At 42.6% G+C, this 22,186-nt stretch overlaps 1 protein-coding gene across 4 annotated transcripts in view; it reads left to right on the plus strand.

The window, feature by feature from the left end:
- The window catches only part of Rnf130 (ring finger protein 130), a 113,211-nt gene that overhangs the window by 80,056 nt on the left and 10,969 nt on the right, over positions 1-22,186 (plus strand). Inside the window, exons 7-9 of one of the 4 annotated variants that reach the window (XM_039086812.2) lie at positions 1,869-2,073; positions 5,359-5,452; positions 6,447-10,595. In XM_039086812.2, coding sequence (XP_038942740.1) covers positions 1,869-2,073; positions 5,359-5,452; positions 6,447-6,522 — 375 coding nt within the window. In that variant the 3' untranslated portion in view covers positions 6,523-10,595. Of the gene's footprint in view, positions 1-1,868; positions 2,074-5,358; positions 5,453-6,446; positions 10,700-22,186 lie in introns of those variants that run through there. The other 3 variants (NM_001037658.2, XM_039086814.2, XM_039086813.1) reach the window with 3 other exon arrangements.

The raw sequence follows: 22,186 nt of genomic DNA on the forward strand, positions 1-22,186 counted from the left end.
TAGAATACACTAGCTCTCTTCACACAGACCTTGTTGCTGCAACAGTGCCCTCGTTTCAGATGACTTGGAGGTTCTAAACTACCTTTTGGGAGCACTAGAAGAGAATATAAGTAACTGTACTAGTCTACTTTGAAAAGTGTGCTTCTGGTTGAGGGTACGTAAAGGACGTAGCAAACTGTGGTTCAGTGGTAATTTTTCTCATATTTGGCATAGTATGAAGTGATGTCATATTCTGCCACTTAAGCTTGCCTTTCACGTCTCTGAGTGTCAGTAACTTGTAAGCAGCGAAAGCAGATGGAGACAACGAAGTCCCTAGAGAACCTCGAACAGCTTACAGGTGTGTTAGCCAGGTGTGCTGCCGCGAGGTCAGTGTGACAGGTGCCTGAGCAATACAGTGAGAATGTGGAAGACTTCCTTGCATCCCGTAAGAAGGGTGTGTAGAAGCCAGGCGGTGCTGGTGCACTCCTTTAATCTTAACACCGTGTAGCCAGAGGCAGGCGAATCTTTGTGAGTTCAAGAACAGCCTAGTTTACAGAGTGAGTTCCAGCACAGACAGGTCTGCACAGAGAAACCCTGTCTTGGGAAAAAGAAAAATGAAAAGGAAAGGGAAAGAAAGGTATGTAGGGATAAAGATAGCTCAGCCATTAAAGGCTAAGGCTTTTGACCAAAATGCCGATAAAGGTATAGTCCATGGTATATTTTTAATAATAAAAAATTAAGTGTCTCAACATTGCTAACTGTTCTCTGAGAGCAAAGTCATCCTCCATGTGAGACTAATTTTACAGACACTCTCACATGGCCAACACATAGAAGTATTAACTTGTCCTTTGTCCATTTTTTTTTTTTTTTTAGTTTTATTTATGTTATTTACATGAGCACACTGTAGCTGTCTTCAGACACCCAGAAGAGGGCATCGGATCCCATTACAGATGGTTGTGAGCCACCATGTGGTTGCTGGGAATTGAACTTAGGACTCCTGGAAGAACAGCCAGTGCTCTTAACCACTGAACCTTCTCTCTAACCCTCCTGTGTCCATTTTTAATGGAGCCTTCTGGAATAAATGATAGCTGTCATGGTTCTTTGGATATGACACTACTATAAGCATAGAACTTTGGGAGGCGCTAAAACAGAATTCTCTTGCCCTAGAAGCCATAGGGTCTGGGTCATGACTGTCCCTAGTGTGAGCCATTTTTCTGGGCTCTGCCTTTCCTGTGCTGCCTCCTGCAGACAGGAGCAGCCTCTTCCTCTGCTGTTAGCGTCCCTCACTCACTGCACACAGGAAGACGGTTGGCTGGAGCCGGGTACTCGGCTTTGAAGCAGATCCCTTTCTGACAGTTTACAAGCCTGGATTTTGATCTGCTCTTGGTCACATGCTTTGCTTTTAAAGGTAGAAGTTTTGTTTTGTTTTGTTTTGTTTTGTTTTGTTTTTCTTTACTAGGTACCAAGTAAATGGAGCATTTTAGAGAGGTTACAGAGTGAACGAGGTATTCTGTTACCTGCTGTCCCTCAACAATAAATAGCATTTAGTGTTAAGTAAGATAATGAACTATATTTTCAGACTGCAAGCTTCCCAGCTTTGTACATGATGCTAGCCTCCCTCTGCCCATGACAGTAGCTACAAATGACTATCATTTCTTTGCAAAGCTACAGTGGCCAGTTTGGACCTGTGGGTTTTGGTTTTCCTTTGTACCACTTAGGGAGTTCGGTAAGGGGGGAATGAGCTCATTCTTTGAAGAAGGTTTCTTAAATGACAGGAAAGATAGATGAGATGTGGGGAAAGCATGACGAAGTCTTTGCAGGGGGTGTGAACATTCAGGATTTTATGAACTTGTTCTTGTAATGATTTTTAATCTGGAAATATTTTGCAGCCAAATCTGCCATGTACTGATAATGTAGCGTTTGATATGGAAAGGCTCACCAGAACCCAGGCAGTTAACCGAAGATCAGCCCTTGGTGACCTTGCCAATGACAGTTCCCTTGGCCTTGAGCCACTGAGAACTTCTGGGATATCGCCTCTTCCTCAAGATGGGGAGCTCACTCCTCGAACGGGTGAAATCAACATTGCAGTAACAAGTAAGTGGGGACCTTTTTCCAGGCACCAGAGAGCCTTGCTGTTGTATTGAGCACCTGATGATTGTCAAGGAGAAAGTTGCAGCCACGTGGTCCAGCAGTTTTGTAAAGAATAATATGTACATTTAAACACGTTTGGGATAACAAACTTTATAATAAGGAATGTGTATGCTGGTGATTATGTGGTTACTTGTTTAAAGGTTTGCTTTAATGACTGTTTGGTGTTTTGACATCATTGCATCACACATAGTCACTTTAAAGGGAAGCACTGAGGGCAGTGTGGGCTGGCAGGCAGCAGTGTTGGGGTGCTGCATGCTGAGCACTGCTACCCAAGATCTCCCGGGCTGTCAGCAACTTAGGGAAAAACTAATGTAGAATTTGAACCTAGAAAGTATTCTGAGATAGTTATGAATGTCTTAATTGTTGAACTGTTAATAAGCAAAAATGTAGTGAGGGCAGTGCCCGTCTGTGTACAGTGTGAGTGGGCTGGTGGCGTGTGTATGGGTGTTGTAGGCATTCATCTTGTAACAAGCAAGTTCTTTCCTCTGTTTTCATCCTTACATGCAGTTTCCATCTAACAACCTTTCACCCATCTCTCGTCGCCACTCTGGTGCTGCCTTTTCTAATTACACTGCGCTTGCCCAGGACTTCAAGCCTGGAGTTGATGAGGCTCCGTGTACTCTGGGAGTCAGTAACAAACATGGGGAACAGTTTATGGACTAGCTTGCTCTTTACCTGTTAAGACTTCTGTGCTCTGTTTTGTTGAAATGCATGGTTTAAACCATCCAGAGATTGCCATTTGTCTAAATGCCAAGAGCCCATTCCTTTAGGGGTAAAACTATTCTTTGATATAGTTTGGCTCATTTCTTACCATTTCCCAATGTCTGTTTTAGCAACATTTCATGGTTTTTCTCCTTGGCATTCAGGTTTTATGGTCTAGAGTTCACTGGTATTAAAGAAGATAAAGATGATTAAAATTGCACTTTTGTAAGTCCTTCATTAACTGGGCATTTATTGAGCACCTACTACATTAAGCACACATCATTTTTATGTGGAAATGTCTTCAAAATCTTGATAATAAAATCTTTTGATGATAAAAATAATTCACGTACCAAATAAAACACCTTTATCAGAATTTACACATAATGCTGGTAAAGAAAATTCATGTGATTATGTAGAGCCAGAGTACCTCTTCTCCGTCCAAATCCCTGCATTGCCCTGAGCAAGTACAGTCTATTCAGCCAGCACCACTGTGCACAAGGAAGGCCCTGTGCTGAGTAAGCAGTGGGAGGGCAAAGGGTGGCCCGGCAGCAGCAGATGGTGCTGCAGTACTGGAGAGTGGCACCACGCAGGTGGTGCTTGGGTGGTGTTTCTCACAGAGACACAAACAGGTTTATGTGTTCAGATTTCAGAAATACAAATGTAATTGAAGTTTCTAAATATCAGTCTGCTTATCATTATCAAAGGTTTATTAGAAAGTGGGTTGGCAGCTTAGTGCTAGGATCCAGTCTGTGAGGATCGAGGTTCAATCCCAGTGTAGAGGAGTCTGCCTTTAAGGAAGGCAAGTAAGAAACAGGCACAGTGGGATATGCTTATAATCCCAGCACTCCTAGCACTTAGGAGGAAAGGCAGAAGGGTTAGAAGTTCAAGACCAGCCTCAGCTGTAGCTAAACAGAAAAGGAGAACAAAATGAATATTGTGTTAAGCTCCTTGCTGTCGATAGTCATTCATCTCTCGAGTTTTTTAAGACTATCAATATATGTTATTCTCAACTTTAAAAAAATACATAGGTTAAAACAGTGATTTTTACAAGGACTCTTGAGTGTTCATCTTGATGTCAATAAAAAGCTTAAATCTAATGCTGTGGAAATCTGTAACCCAAGAAGCAGTGGTTGCAGTGTCCTATGAAAAGAGCTTACTGGGAATTTTAATCATATAAACCAATCAGGCCTGCAAAGATTAGCTCATGGAACAAACTCAGCATCCTGGGAGCCTAGAGAACAAGTTCCCTACGCCTTTTCTAGGAAGAAAAAGAAAGAGAGAGAGAGAGAGAGCGCGCACATGTGCACACACAGTTTACGCAGTTAGGATTCAGGAAACCCAGATTAACAAATACCCAAGGTGGGACAGTAAGGAGCAGTTCATACTCTTCCAGAGGGACCCAGGTTTGGTTTGCAGCACCCACATGGGTGCCTCACAACCATTGGTAACTCCAGCTCCAAGGGCGCTCCCACACCTTCTGGACTCCATGGGCACCTGTGCTCACATCCATGCATACGCACATACTTACAGACGCACTTACACATAATTTAAAATATTTCCTGAAGAAGTACCCATGTCACATATATGAAGTCTTATGAAAGCCATTATTTTGTATACTTAATTTTAAAATGTTAAAATGAAGATTTCTTCTCCTTTTAGACACAGTTTTGCACATGAACATTTGTCGTGCCTTGATACAAATGTAGAGGAACTTTATAGAATTACTTTGTTAAGCTATCTCTACTTAGTTTGTTGTGGGAATGTTTTATAGTTAAGATTTTGGATTGGTTCTAAGGCCCCAGGTTAGTCTCCAGCCTCCCCAGGCATGCATGACATTGATTTTGACTTGTACACACTAGAGTTTCAGCTCTCAGATGAGCCAAGTACCTTCTCCATCACCAGCCTTCCTACTTCTCTACAAAGGCAAATAGACAGCTTTGTTTCCCATTCCCAGCAGGAGTTGTGAACCTATTTTGTTGACACAACTGTGATGTGTCTTTTTAATGTGAAAATTCCAAGTAAGAGAAAACAAGGAGACATGAGTGTCTTGGAGGGGTAGCTTTCTGCTTAGTGTACCCACAAGACTTCTGAGAACCCACTCTTCGTTCCTAACCCTTATCTAAGACCGAGCATTAGAATCATGCAGAAATAGCAGAAGGAAATTTGGAAATGGTTCTAAGTATGGTTGCTCTGTCCTCTAAGTTTGCAGTGGCATGTGTCCATGTACAGTCCTCCTGCATCACTTCCCTGTGCCTCTTGGTGGCCAGACCCCTCGTGTACCTCTGGATCTACACTGAAAGAGATGGTTGAGCCATGCTTTCCTTTCTCCTTGCAGCTTTTCCCAGTACTTCCACTAACCTTCTCTAGTTAGTAGCTTTCTGGCAAACTTCCTCCTGCTTGACTTCCTTGAGCCAGCCTTGGCTTACACCTCCGTTGACGTCTGCTTCGTATTTGAGGGAAGTGTTGACATCGATTTGACTTAAACCTTCTCCCCAGAGTGATTTCCTCCCTTTCCTTTGTCAACAGAAGAATGGTTTATTATTGCCAGTTTTGGCCTCCTCAGTGCTCTCACACTCTGCTACATGATCATCAGAGCCACAGCTAGCTTGAATGCTAATGAGTAAGTAACAAATCGTTTTTTGGATTGCATGTGCCAGATGATCCCAAGAAAACATGTAGTTTTTATAAAGGTGGTGAGACTTAGCTTCCCACCTGTTTCATGCTGATCCCAATGGGATCAAAATTAGCAAAATAATTTATTTCATGAGAATCTATTTTAGTCACACAGAATGGGAGTTCACATTGTTCAGTAAGACCAGCATACACGAGCAAAGCTCTGGAGGCTCTCTTTAGTGCACGCTGGATCCACGGCGTCATGCAGATGCCAGGAAACAGAACAGTCTTCGTATGTGAAGGCTGTCAGTGGCCTCAGCATTGAGAGGAATAACTCCACTCGGTGTGTGCTCATAGGACTTTACCAGGAGAACACTGAAACCTTTGCCTGTGATCAAGGACAGGAAAGAAATGGGAAGGAAGTCCACAGCTCTCAGAACACAGTTGGGAGTAGAAGCATCAGAACAGACAGTCTCTTAAAGGGCAGACAGAGGCCATGACAGGATACAGAAAGTCAAATTTGACCTCCATGAGGAAGAACATCAGTCAGGCTTCTTAATGGTGAGATGGCCCTGCCCCCCCGAGGAATGTACAGAGCTGGGAATGTTGGCAGAAGCTGCATGTTCGTATGAGGGCTGTCGTAGGGGAAACATCTTGGTCATTCTGATGCAGTGATTTCCAGAAGTAGCATCCACAGTGGTGTGATACTGGGAGGGTCTTGTTTGCCTTCATTTTAAATGTTGCCATTTTCTATTCAGTCCTTTCTTTTACTGGAGTATTCAGACTCCTTAGAGATGGATGCAACCCTGGGCCAGGACTCACTCAAGCCTACATTGCTGCTGCTGCCCATCGTGTGCTCTCTGTCAGGGAGTAGACCTAGCATTTTAAGTTGCCAACAATAACCAGTCTCTTGGATTAATTAATATTGTTCAGCTGAGGAAACAAAAAAACTTTGACTTCCGCTGACTATTACCTCTAATCTTATCTGTTGACAAATACAGGAAATACCTTCTGGCACCCATGACCCCATACATATTGAGAGGCTGTTGTGGATCACTGACATTCTTCACCCTTTAGAGGACTGCTCTTCACCTATGTATTAGGTTGGTCAGCAGCTAGCTACCTCTGTTGATGCTACGTCAGTACATAGTGTCTTACTCTAGAGTCAGACACGTAGATTTGGTGTCACTCAGCTCCTCCTCTCCAGTTGTGAGACGGGCATTTAAATTTTCTGAAGATTATTTTAATCATCAAAATAAACAGATGATTAGTCTACATCATAGGGCTCTCGACTTAGTATAGTGCCTCATTCGTAATAAGTGCTCAATAAATGTTAACCAAATTTCACTGAGATTCTGCTATAGTTTTGTGTAAAAGATGGCCACCTGGGGCCAGTGGGAAGGCTCAGCAGGGAAGCCACTTGCTGCCAAGCCTGATGACCTGAGTTCAATCCAACTTCTACAAATTCTCCTCTGACCAACACACATACATACAAACACCATCAGACACAGACACACACACACACACAGAGAGACACACACACACACACACACACACACACACACCATGCACACAAACAGACACACAGACAAAAATAGATAAATATAATTTAAAAATTAAGACACGACCATTTACCTTTATAAAGCCAATTAATTTAATTTTATCCATGAAATCAGATACAGAGCATAGGAACTCTGTGGGTGCCCATAATTTCAAAAACACTTTCATTTAAAGTGAAGTCATTGTTTGGTCTGTAGCCAATTGTCTTGCTTATTCCCAATCAAGCTAGATAATAATATAAGGCCAGTTCTTAAGATTTTACCAGTGAGGGGGCCGGTGAGATGATTCAGTGGGTAAAGGCGCTTGCTGCCAAGCCTGACTTGAGTTCACTCACAGAATCTACCTCATGGAAGAAACAAAAAGAAGGTTTCTGCAAGTTGTCCTCTCACCTCCACACACATGCCATTTTACACACACACACACACACACACACACACACACGTACTTCTGCACATAAATCTAATTAAATATTTTAAAGAATTCAACTCTAAGTAACAACCTGTACAAGTAATAAGTAGATAGTGGTGCTCTGGGCACTTGTCTAGAATTACTAGACAATTCAGTAGTCCTCTCACTCAGAGTCTTCCCAGATGCTAGTCTGTACATCAGATACTTTAGAGGACACTGAAGGAGCCCAAGTCCCTGGTCATAAGCTTCAGTTGCATGCATAAACCTAAGTCACGGGTCTTCATAGCCATGTCTTAGTCAACCCTTCTCCCATTACCCTTTGTAGATGGGTGATTTGCAATGGTTCATTTGACTGTTACTTCTTTGCCTTCAAACCATCCTAAAGGACAGTGTTCATAATCCCATTTAGAGAAAAAATTGAATGAGTGTGTGTGTGCATGTGCACATGTGTGTACACACCTGAGGGTACATAAAAAGATAGTCACCAAAATACTGGTGGTGAGTACCTTAGGTTCTATGTTTAGGATAATATTTTACTCTCCGTTGTGAGCTTCTGTAACTTGAGGTTTGTTTTTGCAAGCATAAGCTACTTGGTTTTTGGGTTTTTTTTTTTTTAAGACCATTTATTGTCACTCTGCCAATGTCTTTCTAACAGGTTTGTTGAAATTTCTAAATGATTTTATTCCAGATAAAAGGTTTTTTTAAACAATTTTATAATTCATTTGTGATTTTTTTTTAAAATCTACATTCTCATTTTGCCTTTTTCTATAACTTTACAGCCAAGACGTGGACTGTATCACCACAGCCAAGTCATTAGGCTTCTGTTTGAAAAGAACATTGATAGATGAGCAGAGTGTTGATGTATAGAAGGCCCTGAGAATGGAGGCATTAGATGTCTTGCAGGGTCTCAAGGACTGGTAGAGAAGAGAAGGGTTGCTGTGGATGTGTGCCCCTCTGTGTGCACCGAGGTTTCACACTGTACAGCTAGTGAAGAAGAGGGCAGTGTTCACTATAGTTCTAGAGCCTTGAGACACCACATAGAAATGGATTTAGTGGAAGCAGATAACTTTGTATCAGGCAGAGCTGGACAACTGGTAAGCTAATGGATTTGCCAGTTGTTGCCTGGCGCTTCACCCAGAACCTACAGTCTAGGGCTTTAAGGCAGGTCAGTCACCCTTTGAGTCACATGCCGCTGGGCAGGATCAGCCTATGTGACAAGGATCGGGCTGCTTTCTAGTTCCCATTTACAAGACTGAATTTCAAAAGCAAAGTTACCAGACATCTTTTTTGCCGTCTCCCAGAGTGAAAGCTGTTTTACCTTGCGACCTAGTAGTACTCCCTCTTACATGACTAAAAACAAAAGTTCACAAAGGTGGCTTTTACTGCCTCCCACATCCTGTGATGTAAACTGTCTTGTGCTTTATTTCCCTGTCAATACAAGCTCTAAACTGACCTCAGGAGCAGTTTGAGAAACACTTGTCAAGAATTTTAGATGTCTACTTTTTCAGCCAAATGCTCTTGGTCAGACCAGCATCCATCTGTGTTTTTTATGTTACCGTGAATACCTTTCTTGTGAACACAAAGATTTAATGCTACTTTCTGAGGTGTGTGTGGGCAATAAGTCTTCTTGTCATATTGATTCTCTATAACCAATCTGAGTGTGAGGCTTTAACCACAGAGGAGGACAGTGGGATTCAGGCCTGTGCCTCTGATCCCAGCTCCTTTCTTTACACTACTTGGCCCTGACTGCTCCAAAGAACAGTGAGGGATGCAGTTGTGACCAGAGAAGAAAGTGTAGTTTCTGAGAAGATGGTTCAGAAGAAGAGTACGAAGAAAGCATTAGTTCTGTTGGTCTTTGGCAGTAGCCATTTTCCTTTTTCCCAGAGCGCCTACCTAATGTTGAGGTGTTCCTGAAAAGCCCTCCTGTATCATAAGGCCCAGTTTTTCTGAGATTACTACAAGGAAGATGTGGTACCCTCCGTGGGGCCTACGACAGATGAGCAGGGGCACTTATGACAAGTGACCATTGTTCACATCAGAGCCTTATCCAGAAAGCGTTGGCTAGCTCCCTTGCTCATTTCAATCCCACATCCCAGTGCACGCTAGGCACCAGCCTCATGGGATCAGGGGTGAGCTTAGAGACCTGGCCCTTTCTGCAGAGTTAGAAGTAAAGAAAGAAGCAGAAAGGAGCTAGGGAGGGGGCACTGTGCACTTTGGGGCACACCCAAGAGTGCTGCTGCCTTTGCAGAGGAGCCTCGCTGGAGGGAGGAGCAAAGTGAGGGGAGGCAAAGCAGGTTCAGGAGTGTGTGGTCTGATGCTTCCACTGGAGGTGGTAGTGCTTGGGAGTGTCTTAAGGCTTTCCATGGTGGCTGTAAATTTGAAGGTACATATGGAGGCTGAAAGATAAAGTGGGATCACAGTGGAGAAGAAATGAAGAGGCCCTGCAGAGTTGTATGACAGCCACAGGTCTAATGGTTTGAAGCATGGATCCTCAGCACAGGGGAAAGCTCAGATTTGGGACAGTACAAATGAGCCAGATATGGTGGCAGGGAGGCCTTGCTTAGGGAATAAGTCAAGTACAAAGGGCCAGGAAGCTAGATAGTGTCAGGGGCTGCAAAGGACAAACAGGGTCCTGGGGCACCAGGGAACTTCCAGAGGACTGCAGGCACTTTTCAGCTCCTGTTAATAGAGGCTCTAAGGTCATATGCCATGCACCAAAATCTGAGCAAGTCTGAAACAGCGCCACATATCCCTGCAGTCTGCTCTTTAGCTCTTCCAAATAAGCCATAGTAGTCCAGGGTGATAAGAGGAGCATGCTCAACCAAGGCAGCCACAAACCCAGCGTGGATAGCACTATCCCTGTGTGAAAAACGGGCACTGTTAGCCCATCTTCTCCCTGTATTCACTCTGGGAATATCAAAACACTTTGAAAGAACAAGCTGCTTAACTACTAGTGAGAAACTACTGGTCTCTGACAAATACTAGGGACTGGGGACAGTCCCAGGCCATCCTGCAGTTAGGATCACATCTGTTGTTTTAGAATGTTGACAACCTCCCTTTAACTAATTAATGACCTCTGTTTTCCCTTTTATTCCATAGGGTAGAATGGTTTTGAAGAAGGAAAACACTGCTTTCTGACTGATTGCCTTGAAGGAAAAAAGAACCTATTTTTGTGCATCATTTACCAATCATGCCACACAAGCGTTTATTTTTAGTACATTTTATTTTTTCATAAAATTGCTAATGCCAAAGCTTTGTATTAAAATAAATAAATAATAAAATAAAAGTACCGTGTTGCTAAGTATCCTTCGCCAGTGTGTGTTTCAGAGGCTGATTTTGATACATGACTCCATAAGAGGGTAGGGACAGTATGGCTGATGGTCTTTACCATGGACTCCTTATGTGCCTGACTGGCATGGCAGAGCAGGGACATCCTGTGTGGCACTGCCCCTCAGTGCCCAGCTGATTTACTCTTTTATTTTCAAGGACGCCTATTCACCTGGTAACCTCTCCTTCCTTTGTCTGTGTTCCTAGGACATTAGCTTCAGAACCGAGAACGTTTAGGTGTATCTCCCACACACACCTGGGAGTGTGCTTTGTATGTAGTAAGTGCTCAATAAATTGTGGGATGAAGGAATGAGTTATTAGGACTGGCAAACCAAGATACTCCTTTCACTTAGTGTGTATAGTACATATTTTTAAAAAGTAAACACAAAAGAATTATCCAAGAGCCATTTTAACATGTGCAAATGAAATATTTTTGCCTTATTGAAGAAAAGGTTGGGCTATTTTGTCCTATTGCATGTTTGAAGTATGGTCAATATTTGTAAACTATAGAGTAGTCAATTCTTGGCCTTTTACATTAAGGTCTCTGAACTGTCATATTTCTGTGGGTCTTCACAGGTCTCTTAATTCCAAAAAAGTTCATCACTCCACAAGGAAACCTCACACCCACTGACAGAACCTCCCAGTCATGCCAGCCCTGGGAACTGTAAAACCCCGTGTTTCTCTGTACCCTCCTGAGCACTTCATATGCATATAGTCTTACAGTGTGCAGCCTTTTACATCTGTGTCGTATCATGTAGCAATTCTTCATTCCGATAGAAAGGTGATTTATCTTTGCAAGCCGTTTTTGCAGATTTGCTGAATTTAACTAATCTTTAGTGTCCTTTAGGACTTTGTATGTACAGGATCATGTCATTTGAGTAGAGAGGTCTTTTGTGTCTTTGGTAGTCTGTTACTTTCCTGCTTGTTCATCCGTGGGTGGACAGTGAACACAAAGGATGTGAACTGATTTTCATGTTGTGTTGCAATCTTGGTGGGAGAAGGGAGATTTCAGTTTGTCATCATCAGTGGAAAGTTAGCTATAGGATTTTATACTTACTGTCCATCAACTCGAAAAAGTAATATATCCCTAGGTTATGGGCTGTTTCTACCACGGGACTTTTAGATTGTGTCAACTTTTCCCTGTGACTACTGCAGTGATCTCGTGACAATTTGTCCTATATTAACGTAGTCTATGATGTTGGTTTTCTGAAACAGGATTTGGCTATGCAGTTCAGAATGACCTCAGACCTACAATTCTCCCAAGTGCTGTCCCCAGCCCATGCAAATCCCAACAATAACACTTTTTCCATCTACTGAACCAGCCCACAGTCCAGGAGCAATCTCACTCATGGAGTCATTTTAAGCTGCTGGACCCAGTTAGCTAGGATTTTCTGATACGAGTTCAGTTTATAAGAGATCGATGGCTAACATTTCCTCGTCTGTTTTTCCCCTACGTTGGCATCATTGGAACGCTGATGTTCTGACCTCTGTGTTTGGAAAGAGTGCAAGGGCGGATGTAATTCAGATGCTGAGAACCTGCATGGTCCAGGCTCTTCCTCCTAGAGAGTTTTGAGTTTCTCTAGTGTTCCCACAACAGTCGTGTGCTCCTACACTGGTTGGGGCCCACTTGCTCGCCCACCCACTTGACCTCTCACCCTCTCACGTGGCTCTGATCGTCCTGGCACTGTAAATGTGACCAGGCTGAACTCACACCTGCCTCTGCCTCCAAATGTTCAACTACAGATGTGCACCACACACCTGGCTTGTTTCCCTCGGTTAGAGTGAAAAATTAGGTTGTTGATCTGAAGTCTTCAGGGAGTTTTTGGTATTTTAGGTTTGTTGTTTTGTATGGAAACAGTCCGTATGTACCAGGCTAACCTAGAACTCACGAGCCCAGTAACCCTCACTCTCAGTGGCCTCCGTAGGCAGGATTGTGCATGTTTCACTTCTGTTTAAAGTATACAAGTTTGTAGCCAGACCCTCCAAGTTCTACTTCTCCTAACCATATTTATTTCTATTTGCGAATTTCTTCTTTCCCCTGCGATTTCTTTGACACACTGATTATTTAGCAGTTATATTCTTTAAACCCTGCATATTTATAGATTTTCCCAATCTGTTACAGATTTCCAGTTTCATTTCAAATTCTTCCAGATATGTTGGTGGGAGTAGGTGGACCTGTGACCTTTACCCTGCTTAATGTACCAAGGCTTCTTTACTCGAGCATCGCATCTGAGGCAGGGGGCGCTCAGTGCGCACCTGGGAGGATTCTGCTGTTACTAAGCGCAGGGCTGTGTGGGTGTCTGTTGTGTCTAGTTAGTTAATGCTTCTCGTCTGTCTGTTCTGCCTGCTGCAGAAGGTGAGCATTGACTCTTCACCTACTGTTGTGAAATCCTCTGCTTCTCCCTTTGATCCGATTAGGTTTTACCCGTGCACATTGGGTTCTTCTGTCATGCATATGGAATTGGAGAAATGCTTCAGCCACACAGTTTGCTCTTTACGTTCCCACACAGTGAGCTTCGCTGGTTCAAGGGCCCTCTTGGTGGCACAGCTGTCAGCTGACCTTGTTCTCCAACAGAAGAGTTTGTGGACCTGCTGTCTTCCTCAGTACACTTTGGAGAGTTAGAAGTAGAGTCCCTGCCACCTCATTTTATCCCAGTGAAATCAAAGAGCCTCTGCCTCTGCTCTTTCTTCTCATTTGTGATCAGCTGTTTTCTTTCACAACAGTCGTCAGAAGATGGATGAGCTCAAACATCAGTGTCGCTGCTTCTGCTAGGTCGATGTATGTCCTCTCTGCACAGATTCTAAGTCTTTAGCATCCCATACTGCATCTCTAAAAATAAGTACTGTTAAATTTGCAAGAACTAAAAGATAAAAAGGAATAAATGTATAGGTTGAGACTGGAAATGCAGGTCATCAGTAACTGAGCTAAGAATGTGGTATTTTGTATCTTTGATATTTAAGTGACATCAGGTTTTCATGTTCTAACCACGATCTCAGTAACCAAGAAAGTAGTGGAGTGGGTGTGTGTGCGTGTGGGTGTGTGTGTTGTACATTGGGCACCGTACAGAATTAGCATCAGAATGAAATTGTTTACTTTTTGTCGACATGATATGCATGATATGATTTAGTTAATATATAAAATCGAATGCTTTTGTTCACTTAGTATTTTAAACCTTAGAATGTGAGCATATTTAGGCTAAGTCAGGTATTTCAGCTCTAAATCCTTGGGGAAGTTTTTGTAATAGGTAAAGCATACGTTTTTACTTTAGTCTTTTTTTGTTTTTTGTTTTTTTTTTTACAAAAAAATGAATGTTTGTAAGAATACTTTGTGTCGGGGTTGGGGATTTAGCTCAGTGGTAGAGCGCTTGCCTAGGAAGCGCAAGGCCCTGGGTTCGGTCCCCAGCTCCAAAAAAAAGAACAACAAAAAAAAAAGAATACTTTGTGTCAGGGAAGCCCTGGCACCAGTGGACCCAGAGTTGGTAAGTGTGTCTTGGTAAGGCAGCTGCAGCCACGAAGCCTGGAGAAGCAAGCCTGTTTCCTTTTGGCCAGCAAAGTTCTAGCTTTAGGCTTTTTAAATAGCAGAGAAAAGATTCCAAAGTGTCCTTAACGTACTTCCTTACCAGTTGTTTGGGTTTGCTATAGTAAATTCCTTATCCAGAGTTTAAGAATTGAATTTAACAGCACCAGACAACTCAAACACTGAACCTGCCATTGTCTACTCCCTCCCTCTACTTACTCTTGCAAGTGCTGCAGCTCAGCTTTGGTCTGGGACCCTCTTTCATTTGGAAATAAGGACAAGCAACAGAAGCCTGTGGCATTAGGCTCGTGTCCAGGCAGGCTTAAGCTTTGGACAAAGTAAACGGAATCTTCACCGTCTGTCCTGAGAGTTTCACCTGGGCCTAAAGCTGACCTGTCTGTTTTATGTTGACTCGGTCTGCATTAGAATGTGTAGCAGACAAGCATGAGACCCTTGCCTGACTCACTGAGCTTCATCTAGCCTCAGTCTCCTCACCAATGAGTAAAGGTTACCGTAGCAGCATATAGGGCTTGGAAGATTTGAAAATTTGTGTTAGTGAAGGTGCCTGGCTTAGTAGTTTCTGCATTTCCTATCTTTATTTAAAAAAAAAAAAAAAAAGAGCTGATCCTGCAAAGTCTTTCCTGATATTGAAAAGGGGAAAGCCTTGTCAGGCATATTCAGCCCAGGAAAGACTCTGGCCACTGAGGTCTTACAGCTCATCTTCATTTCCTTCCTTCCTGTTCACAAACTGAACAGTGGGTAGGCTGAGCTGTTCACCACGGAAGAACAAGAGGGCCCTCTTTCAGGGAGAATGCATAGCCAGTGCTTAGAAGGCTCACTCTCACCTCCCACTGCTTTATATGAGGAAAGGTTTCTGTGGAAATCCTAGCGGTGCTGCTTTCCACCCATGCAGTAACCATGAAGCCTAAGACACAGTGACAAAACAGCCTTCACCTATGATCATGAACCATCACCTGACCTGGAAATAGGGCCTGTACCAGTATCCAAGCCTTTTTAATGTGAGAATCAGAGCAGATTTTGAACATTGTTTATTTAGTTTTTTAAAATAATATTCAAGACAATAGATTTGTAAGCCACTGTTAAATTTTAGAACACAGGTTCCCACAGTGAAGAGTTTGAGGGCTGTTTTTGTTGTTTTAAGACAAGGCCTCCAGTAGTCCAAGTTAGCCTCAACTTTGACAGGTAGAGAAGGGTGAGCTTGAAGTCCTAAACTTCTTGTCCTCTTTCTCCCAGGGATGGTGCTCAAACCCAGGGCTTTGTGCATGCTAGTTCAGCACTTATCAACTGATTATACTCTCCAGCCTTTCCAAACTAATTCTTAAATTTTATCAAATCCGAGTTATTTAGTGGGCTTATTGGATACCGCTGGGCACCGCTGCCTTCACTTTGTGGTAGTTTTTTTGTCTGTTTGTTTGTTTGTTTGTTTTTTGTTTTTGTTTCATAAAAAGACAGGATAACAACCTTGGATCCACTTCATCTAAAGACCCTGGAAAGCTGTTGAAATGCAATTAAGTTTTTGATGGTCTCAGAAGTGATCGTTACTAGGTCACTAGACTTTCTAGTGTAGAAATAGTTATGACTTAGGCTGAGTTAGGCAAAGTGGAGTAGGGAACCAGCGTTTGGGAAGCTGAGGTAGGAGGATCCTTGGCTACATAGTTGAGACCTCATCAAAAACAGAATATCCTTACACATAAGGAAAATAATTACAAATAGAAATTCAGGAGAAAATAGAGAATAGAAAGGGTAATAGTGTGTAATTTTAAGTGATGATTAAAATACTAAAAATGTCTTAAAACCTGTATGATGCCCCTTTTTATGTTAGAAATCTATGACCCTGAGTTTAGAGAGGCTAGAAGCCAGTGCTCTAGGCATTTCTCTCAAGAACAGCAAACTGAACTCAATGAACTGTCAGGAATGGAGAAAAATGAACAAATCAAGCACAAAGGCATTCCTTTAAAAAGATAATGAAATTAACGCCATTTCCTGATCAAGGAGGCACCAATACCCAATACTAAGAATGAAAACATATGACTAGAGAGTGCGCACATTAGGAACTACAAAGAAAGACCGGAGAGAGAACAGTGAGATCAGTCCTGGGGAGGGGAATGGAGAGCTGTTTGGTGGCTTTAGCATTTCAGGCTTGCAGGTTGAAAAGCCCTAGAGACGCCCTTCACAATAACATATGTGAAAGTGCTCAAGATGTACTAATGTTTCTAAACGATGAAGATACCAAATGCTGCTAGTACTTTTTGTCTCAAAATTTTAAAAGTAGCCATGGGGGCTGGAGCAGCAGCTAAAAGCACTTCCTGTTCATCCAGAGGACCTAAGTTCAGTTCCCAGTAACCATGTCAGGTGCCTCACAACTGCCTGTAACTCCAACTTCAGGAAGTCAGTGCCATCTCTCGCCTCTTTGGGCATCTGCACTCAATGTGGCATACACACATACAGACCCAAACACATTAGTACAAAATAAAAAATTTTAAAGTAATGATAAAAATACTAGAATTTTGTCAGTAAATGCTGAAGATTAAATGTTGATAAAATGTCTCCCAATTCAAAATTGCTATGAGAAATAGGAAATTAAATTCACCAACATCTAAGTAATGCATTAAACCTATAAGTTAAAATCATTCCTCAACACCCTAAGATCCAGAGTGGTGGTTCTCAACCTTCCTAATGCAAAACTTTACTGCAGTTCTTCAACCTTACATAAACTTGCTACTTCGTAACTAACTATGCTACTGTTATGAACTGTAACGTAAATATCTGTGTTTCCCAATGGTGGTAGGCAACCTCTGTGAAAGGCTCATTTGACCCCTCAAAGAGGTCACGAACCCCAGGTTGAGAATCATTAATCTAGGGGCTTCTACTGGAGAATTCTTTGTGACACTTAAGGAAGAGTAGAAAAGGTAGAAACTTCCTTTCTGTGATCCACATATCATCGGTACTAATTAACTACAGTTGAAAGGGAAAGAAAGGAGAGGTAGGTTATTTTGCAAATATAGATGTGAATATTTTGGTTTTGGTTTTGTTCTCTCTGCATATATATGGGTGCTTTGCCTGCATACCTGGTGCCCAAGTGGACAGAAGAAGCCATTGGATCCCCTAGAACTAAAGTTCTAGCTTGGAGTCCCAGCTCCAAAGATACAGGGGTTTTAAACAAAATACTAGGGGAAAGAATCTTGATAGCATGTAAGTAGGAAAACCTAAGAGTTTATTGGTGGGCTGGAGAGATGGCTCAGTGGTTAAGAGCACTGGCTGCTCTTCCGGAGGTCCTGAGTTCAAATCCCAGCAACCACATGGTGGCTCACAACCATCTGTAATGGGATCTTGGCATCCTCTTCTGGTGTGTCTGAAGACAGCTACAGGGTACTCACATATATAAAATAAATTAATTTTTAAAAAAACGAGTTTGTTGGTATGTGTGTGTGTGTGTAACTGCATGTGTGTCTAAGTGTGTATGTCTGTGTTTCTTCTGAGACAGGTTCTGTTGATATTCCTGGCTTGCTTTGAATTTAGGACATCCCTGTCTCAGCCTCCCAAGTGCTGTGATTACAGCCATGTACTACAGACCTGGCCCTGGCCATCTTTGGGTTTGTTTCTTTGAAAATGAGTATGTTTGAACTAATTGACGAGCAGGGGGAGGGGAGTGGAAGGTTGTGTTTTTATCTTAATAATTATAGGAGAAAAAAAATTGCTAGAATTCCATGCTGTTTCATAAAGAGAATGAACCACAAACCCATGACTTCCATTCCAAAAGAGTGTATAGGATATACAGGAAGACTGAGGGAAAGAAACAAGCAGTGTACATCAGAAAGACAGTAGAGTGTTAGATCTGACACTTCTACTGTCCAACAGGCTGACTGGAAAACCTAGGCACCAAAGAGTCCATCTGAGTGTCCAACCAATGAAGATGGTCCCAGGCAAAGTGTCCTCTCCTCCATGAGACTTTCAGTCAGTTCTTCCCACGTCTGGCGCTCTTGAATCCCGGGATAAACTGTAACTGAGTCTTATTCTTTGTGCTGGACAAGGGGGCGGGGTGTGTGGCAGCCCCACCTCCAGAGCCAGTTTTTCCCTGAGCTTACATAGCATATGGCAACTTACTCAGACAACGTCTATCACTGATGCCAGATCTTGACCACAAGCGTGGAAAGAAGCATACTGACTATGAAATCTACCACACCATCAGCAGTGTTAGCTACTACAGCAAGGCAAGAAAAAGAAATGAAAGGTATAAGTAAAAAGTAAGAACTAAAACTACCACTGTCCACAGACAACTTAGAAAATCCTTGGAGCCTACAAACCAGCTCTTAAAATGAATAAGCAAATTTAGCAGAATCAGTCACACATTGCGGTATCAAGCCAGGCCCAGTGGCATGAACCAGCTACACAGGCTGAGGGGGGAGGGCCATCTGACCCGGCAGCTCTGGACCCAGTCAGCAAGATCCTGTCTTTTAAAAAAAACAACAAAAACAAAAACAAAACACCAACAATAAGCAATTAAAATTAAATTTTCAAAATGATACTGCTTACAAGAGTATCAAGTAGACAGCCTGTGAAGGAAAAACTCTGAAAGAGATGTGGGGCTTCTATACAGAGCGCTACCATGCACTGCTAAGACATTTGAGGTGATCTCATAAAAGGAATTTCACAAGTTGGAGGATGGATAAACTCAGTATTATCTCATATTAATCTACAGATCCCCTGAAGATTCTGTAATATTCTAGGAGGCAAGTGTGAAAAGGCATAATTTTTAAAATTTGCTAAATTCTAGAATTTATGTGGAAATGAAAAGGGCAAGAATAGCAAGACCGTAGGGGCAGATAGGCAGAAGACTTACAGAGACTGCATAAACCAAGAACAGTTAAGCCCATGCAGTGCTAACTCAAGGACAGACTAGGAGCATCACAGAGTTAACTCTCAAACACTGCATCTAGGGACACTTTGCAGAAAGAGGCGATGGCGAAGGACGGTACCATGTCTGCACAGGTGAAAAAAGAATCAAAAGTCCTGCCATACTTGAAAATTTGGGCCTAAATATGAAAGGCTAAATAAAAAATGAAGCTTCTGGAAAGTAAAATTGAGTATCTTCAAAACTTTGGCTTTTGGCAAAGAAGCAAAGAATTAATTGTGACTTTTTTTTTTAAACAAGGCACAAATTGAGTGCTGGAGAGATGGTTCAATGGTTAAAAGCACTGACTGCTCTTCCAGAGGTACTGAGTTCAATTCCCAGCAACCACATGGTGGCTCACAACCATCTGTGATGAGATTTAATACCCTCTTCTAGTGTGTCTGAAGACAGCTACAGTGTACTCATAAATATGAATCTTTTTTTTAAAACACACACACACACACACACACACACACACACACACAAACCAAGACGGACATGGTAGTGAATGGCTTTAGTATACACATTCAGGAAGCAAAGGCAGACAGATCTCTGTAAGTTTGAGGCCAATCTGGTCTACACAGTAAAGTTCCAGGACAGTCAGGGCTATGTGGAAAGAGCCTGTCTCAAAAAAATAAATGAATAAAAATGTAAAAAAGGACACACCAAGTGATAGATAAGTTGATCCACACCACAATTAGAAAATTATCAGAATATACTATGTTGAGAAAAGATTCCTGAAATAAATATCCATCACTAAAGATTCACTCAGTATAAAGATGGCCAGGGCTAGCAGGGTATCCCTGTAAGATACAAGGAAGAGTCTGGACGTGGTCCTCCCCAAGGAGAAGGGAGAGGCGATCATGCTAGAGAGCCCCAAGAGGACTCGCAGGGCACTGGAACTTACAGTAGCATTCGGCTTCCGAGGCCAGGGGTGTGCCGTCTGTGGGAATTCAGAGATTCACACATTTCCTAATAATATCATGTAGCCAATAACAACAGCAGCAAAACCAAGAAAGGGTTCACGGACACTCTTTACTTCCTTGACAAAAGCAGCCTCATACCAAATGTGTGTGTGTGTGTGTGTGTGTGTGTGTGTGTGTGTGTGTGTGTGTGCTTTCAGTGAAGCTAGTTAACAGATACAGGTTAGTGAACGAATTGTGGACATTCTTAGTTTCTATTCTTATTTTTTTAGATGTATTCATTTATTTATTATGTGTACACTGTTGCTGTCTTCAGACACACCAGAAGAGGGCATTAAATCCCATCACAGATGGTTGTAAGCCACCATGTGGTTGCTGGGATTTGAACTCAGGACCTCTGGAAGAGCAGTCAGTGCTCTTAACCATTGAGCCATCTCTCCAGCCCCAAGTTTCTACTCTTACTAAGTGCTAAAGTTTGAACGCAGAGCTTTAGCATAATAATCTGGCGCTCTACCACTGAGCCCCATCCTGACCAGCCAGGGAGGTGGGCAGGTCAAATGGTCTCAGCTGATCCTAACGGAAAACATTGACTCATCCGAGCTTCTGATGGCTTTAGCTCTTCCTGCAGAACAGAAAGCGTTCAGACTTAGCACTTTGAAACGTGCTGTACTACTTAGTACTGTTAGATTATACAGGTTGAACTGGAAACCAAGATTCAGTTGTCAGAAAACATGTAACTCACTTTCTGTCTGGGACCTGATGCTAAGAGGGCCACTTTGTACAGTCAGTAAGTATCTTTGAATTTGGTCTGGTTTTTAAAATACGATATTTTTTTAATTTTATGTGTATGTGTAGTTCGCTTGCATCTGTGCCCCTGCACCGTGTGCATGCAGGTCCCAAAGAGGACAAAAGAGGGCACCCGGTCTCCTGCAGCTGGAGGTACCGGGTTGTGAGCTGCCGTTCTCTAAGCTGCTGAAGCATTTGTCAGCCGTGACAGTAAGACACTGTATATAAAATGGAACTTCAACCTTAATCCCTACCACTTCAAACATTATAAGATGTTGGATGTCTTTCTCAATGACATCATAGGGGAAGAATCTCAATAACCTTGAAATTGGTGAAGATTTCCTTAATCTGACACAAAAGTGCAGGCTAAGAAAGGGGGAAAAGACAAAAAGAAAGAGAGATAGACAGAGAGAAGGAAAGAAAGAAAGAAGGAAAGAAGGAAAGAAAGAGAGGAGGAAAAGTCAATAAATGGGATTTTACCAAAATTTGGAGCTTGCTCTTCAAAATTTATGTCATTAAAATGAAAAGCTTCTCTTGAAAACATTTCAGAACATTTCTGACGAAGGGCTTGGATCTCAATTCTTTTTTATGTAACTCAAAAAACAAGAGCAGATGGCTCATGCCAGCACTCAAGGCAGAAGCAGGCAGATCCCTGTGAGTCTGAGGCCAGCCTGGTCTGTGCAGCAGATTCCAGGCTAGTCAGGGCTACATAGATCTCCCCGTCAAGAAGGAGGAGACCTGAGGAGTGGCTACATGGTGGAGCTCTAGTCTCATGTGCTCAGTGCCCTGGGTTCAAGCCCCAGCACCCAGCCCTGAAAAAGAAATAGAATTGTTGACACAAGCATGGCAGAATGCCTGGCTTGGTTAATCACCAGCAAAGGCCAAGTCAAAGCTGCAAGGAGAGGGGCTAGAAGGATGGCTCCATAGGTAAGAGCACTCACTGCTCCTGCAGAGGATCTAGGTTCAGTTCACAGCACCTTCATGGTGACTCACAACCATCTATAACTACAATTCCAGGTCATCCAGTGCCTTGGTCTGATCTTTGTAGGTACCAGCACATACACACACACACACACACACACACACACACACACACACACACACACACACAGGCAAAACACTCATACACAAGAAATGAAAATAGAATCTTAAAAGCTATGAGGAGAGTTGGGTGGGGCGGTACATACCTGTGAGTCCAGCATTTGGGAGGTATAGGCAGAATAATCCTGAGTTCAAGGTTATCCTCAGCTACACAGCCAGTTCCAGGCTAGCCTGGGCTACTGAGACGCTGTCTCAAAGGAAGTGAGA

The sequence above is a fragment of the Rattus norvegicus genome, chromosome 10 (genome assembly GCF_036323735.1).
Source record: "Rattus norvegicus strain BN/NHsdMcwi chromosome 10, GRCr8, whole genome shotgun sequence".
Lineage (NCBI taxonomy): Eukaryota > Metazoa > Chordata > Mammalia > Rodentia > Muridae > Rattus > Rattus norvegicus.